This window comes from Cebus imitator, unplaced genomic scaffold (genome assembly GCF_001604975.1).
Source record: "Cebus imitator isolate Cc_AM_T3 unplaced genomic scaffold, Cebus_imitator-1.0 Scaffold78, whole genome shotgun sequence".
Lineage (NCBI taxonomy): Eukaryota > Metazoa > Chordata > Mammalia > Primates > Cebidae > Cebus > Cebus imitator.
In genome coordinates, this window is record NW_016107393.1 from 1807489 (window position 1) to 1811628 (window position 4140).

The window sequence follows — 4140 nt, forward strand, 5'->3', positions numbered from 1 at the left end:
TCACCCAGGCTGGAGTGCAGTGGTGTGATTTTGGCTCATTGCAACTTCCTCCTCCTGAGTTCAATCGATTCTCCTCCGTCAGCCTTCTGAGTAAGCTGGGATTACAGGCACCCACCACCACACCCAGCTAATTTTTAGTAGTCACAGGGTTTTGCCATGTTGGCCATGCCAGTCTCAAACTCCTGACCTCAAGTGATCTGCACACCTCAGCCTCCCAAAGTGCTGGGATTACAGGCGTGAGCCACCACACCCGGCCTCAAGCCTTACATTATTCCATTCTGGTTGCAGCCTTGCCAAGGACTATTTAATTATCTTTCTTCTAGGAATAGGGTGTTGGATTAGCCGTAATACCAACCAGTTCTGAAATAAAAAAGGGAATGAACCAGCTGGTCAGGGCATCAGGAAGACAGGAACTTACAGACGCCCAAGACAGTGTCAAGTTTCTCTGGCCTCTTGTGTTCTCACCAGAGGGTAGACAGATTCCTAGAGTTGTCCACATTAAATGAGAAATGTATTCCAAATAGATCTTTTAAAAATATAAATTTTTAATTCTTTGGTTCATCCAGCTTCTGCCTACATCATTGGCACAGAGTATTGATGAAAATATGTTATTTTCATTTCATGTTATTAATTAAATAACTTGGGTGGTATCTGAGAATAGAAGACTAAAATCAAATCCACCCCAGTGTTTGCCTTGGAATAAGAAAGCTCTTCAGCTCTAGGTTTCAGAACAGATCTATTGCTCTGGTTAATGACATACTTCTAAGATCTACTTGGTGAAAGATTTCCATTACATTTATCAAAATGTAGTAAAGAGTGAAAAGAGCTTTTTATCACTTTGCCTGCCTTCTAAGTATCAAATTATGAGACTTCTGAATGTTAATTGGTTTGTGGCCCTCTGTGGGTAATAAATAAGCCTGAGTTTGCTAAGAATGTGCATCATTCACTTTGTAATGATTTAGAAGAGACACAGTTCAGTTGTAATTGAATATTAAAGTCAACTATAAAGTTTTGAAATAATTTTTTAAGAAATAAGCTTCTTTTTCTTCACTGTTTCCCACAGTCACCTTAGTATCTATATACTTAATACAACTTTCACTTATTTCACATACAATTTTTAATGAAAAGTCTGTAGATAATAACTTTAATAAAAAGCTGTAGAAAATAACTTGCTAAGACTGCCTTTTTTATAAATAATTTTTAATATGAATTCAAGGCATTGCAAGGTTGCTTACTGGTGGATAATGTCTTTAGGAATCACATGTGGTTGACGATACCTTGAGTCATAGGGTACAGGAACCTTTTGCAAAGGAAAGACCTTAAATCATGAGTTAAGAGTACTGCCATAAGGACACTGCACATACAACTTACTAAGCAATTAAAAATTGTTGGGAATTTGAGTTGGCAGGTCCTTGTGACTGTGAGATACAATGCACTTAAATGTTGTCCCTTTCATTGAATGATGGAGATGGCAACTTAATGAGAGATTGTTGTTTAGGAATGTCGCCCTCACTGAGCACAAACCACATTTAGCCAAGGGGCTTCTTCAATGTTTTGAGTGTGCATTTTCTTCCTATCTTTGTTAATACAGCTTTGAGGATACTTGTATTTCTTTTTCATTGTTGAAATGTACTGTTTCATAACCATACAATGCATCTGTTTTTGTTTACCGTAGATGCAACCAAACAGCTTTCCATGGCAGTCCCCTTTACCGTGCAGCAATAGCCTCCCAGCAACCTGCACAACTGGCCAGAGTAAAGTGGCAGCCTGGTTACAGGACTCGGAGGAGATGGACAGGTGTGCAGAAGGTTAGTTCTTACCTAGTGTGGCCTGAGAGTAAGCCAAAACCAAACAAGAAACAAAACCTAAAGAGGTGAATTGTGAGTCTTTTACCCTGATTGCCTTGGCCTTTCCTTGCTCTTTTTCTCCTCCTTGTTTTTATTTTTTTAAATTAAATCCAAATTTTATTAAGGATTTCAAGTTACATACTTCAAATTTCTAGAATGGAATGGAATCATTTTGGAACGGGAAAAATGGCGTAAACACTGACATCCCTTAAAACTTCAATATTATAAAGAAAATTCTTCTGCAAACCACATGTCCATTATATGACAAGACTAAGTATTATCTACACCTTCACTTTGGCAATAGCTGTTTCCTAAAATAATGAAAAAGATGATTTTGCTACTTCAGTTCATTAAAAATGGGATTCCACCTTTAAAGTTCAGAAAAAGCTGCGTTTAGATGAACTATGTTTACAAAAAGAAACGAGTACAGAGTGTCTAATCAAAGCAAAGGAAATCATTTTGAAAATAAAGAGAAAAAAAGCTATTATTATTGGTTAAGGATTTCCAGTCGTAAGTTAAAATCTCAGGAGAGGAATGGATAGCACTATAAACAATGTGTTCACATTCCAAGACCTTAACACTAACTTCTCAAAAAGGAAGTTTTCATCACCTCTAAAAATGACTTCAATGTAATTTTATTAAGAGCAGGAAATCTAGACCTTCCTCTAATGACAATCCAATAATCCACCTTCACTGGCATTAAAAAAAAAAGTCAACCCCAAAATTAACAGTAATTAGCCTGAGTTATTATAAATGTGGCTCTACAGCCTGAAATTTAATGGCGTCTTTTGTCAAAAATAGTCTTATTTCCATGTTAGTCTCATGACTATAATACTACAGTGCTAGCCCTGTAGTATTTACTACAATACAGTCATCAAAAATTCTTGAACCTTGAGAAATAGTACATCCCACCACTTCAATAAAAGTAGGAGCCACACAAAGATCTAAGAGTGCTGCCTGCCCAGATCCAGAATAGAGGTACTCAAGCTTTGTTTTCCAGTTTAGTTGTCAAAGGGTGGTGTGGACAAAATGCTGAGTGTCACACTGGCATGACAAATAGGCCCCAGAGTTTAAGCTTTTAACGTTTTCCCCTTGTTTTTATTTTTATGTGCCAGCTCCTTCTCTGTGCCGTGAATCGGGCTCCTTACCTGCCAGTGTTCCTGCACCCTCACAGCAGTTGAATGTGGTTCTTGCTTTTCCCCTAACTTCTACCCACTTCAGCCTTCTCTCCTTGTCTCTTTGCCAGTTCCTTCTGGCTTCTTTAGCCCCTGGACCCTGGGGGAGCCACACAGAGGGGTGACGCCCAAGGGGAGCCCACTCTGCCCGCAGCCCCAGAATCTCTGCTCTGCCCTCCTCACTAGGTCACTTCCACAGCTGCCTTCTCGACTGCTCTGTCTTCCCACAGAGCAGGTATATGTTTCCTGACATCTCAGCAATAAATGGCAAAGTTCTAAAATGCTGTATCTTGTATCCATAGTTACCTATTAGTGTGCTCCACTATGGATCAGTGATTCAATATTCTGAACCAATACCTGATTCCCTCTCACTGCCATCTCTGAGCCTCTTCATCTCTTCTTACCTTCACCTTTTTTGTAATTAGCCAGAGCACAATGGTTCAGACTTTATCTACAGACCATTTCCATTCTATGAGACAGTTTTCCTTTGACCTTCAACACTGAGAAAAAACAAGGGCAATGCAGAGAATGTTTAATAAGGCTCAATTTGTTTATTTTTTTAGCTGATCCAAAGATGATGGGCCTAATTTTTTTAAATTATTTTTCCTTATAAAAATATAATGAAACTAGATATTAGATCACTTTTTTGTGTTCTCACTGAAAAAAATTATAATCTGGTAATTACGTAAGTCCTCCAACCAAAAGAATTTTTTTTTTTTACTCTACCAGCATGTGAACTCAAAATATGCAGCATTTTTGTCATTTTTGTCAGCCTTCTGAGACACTCACATCCCAGACTTTATCTTTATGTGAAAGTATAATTTAAGAGGGATTTGGCTGGGTGCGGTGGCTCATGCCTGTAATCCCAGGACTGTGGGAAGCCAAGATAGGCAGATCACTTGAGGTCAGGAGTTCAAGACCAGCCTGGACAACATGGTGAAAATTTGTCTCTACTAAAAATACAAAAATTAGCTGGGCATGGTAGTGTGCCCCTGTAATCCCAGCTACCCAGGAGGCTGAGGCAGGAGAATTGCTGGAACCTGGCAGGCAGAGGGTACAGTGAGCTAAGGTCATACCACTGCACTCCAGCCTGGGTGGCAGAGCAAGACTCCATCTCA

The 4140-nt window shown here is 39.2% G+C and overlaps 1 protein-coding gene across 17 annotated transcripts in view; it reads left to right on the plus strand.

Moving 5' to 3' along the window:
* OSBPL6 (oxysterol binding protein like 6) overlaps positions 1 to 4140 on the plus strand; it is a 207281-nt gene that overhangs the window by 145038 nt on the left and 58103 nt on the right. For all 17 annotated transcript variants that reach the window (XM_017532670.2, XM_017532668.2, XM_017532669.2 and 14 more), the window contains one exon: positions 1676 to 1808. In XM_017532670.2, the coding sequence (XP_017388159.1) occupies positions 1676 to 1808 (133 nt within the window). The remainder of the gene's footprint in view (positions 1 to 1675; positions 1809 to 4140) is intronic.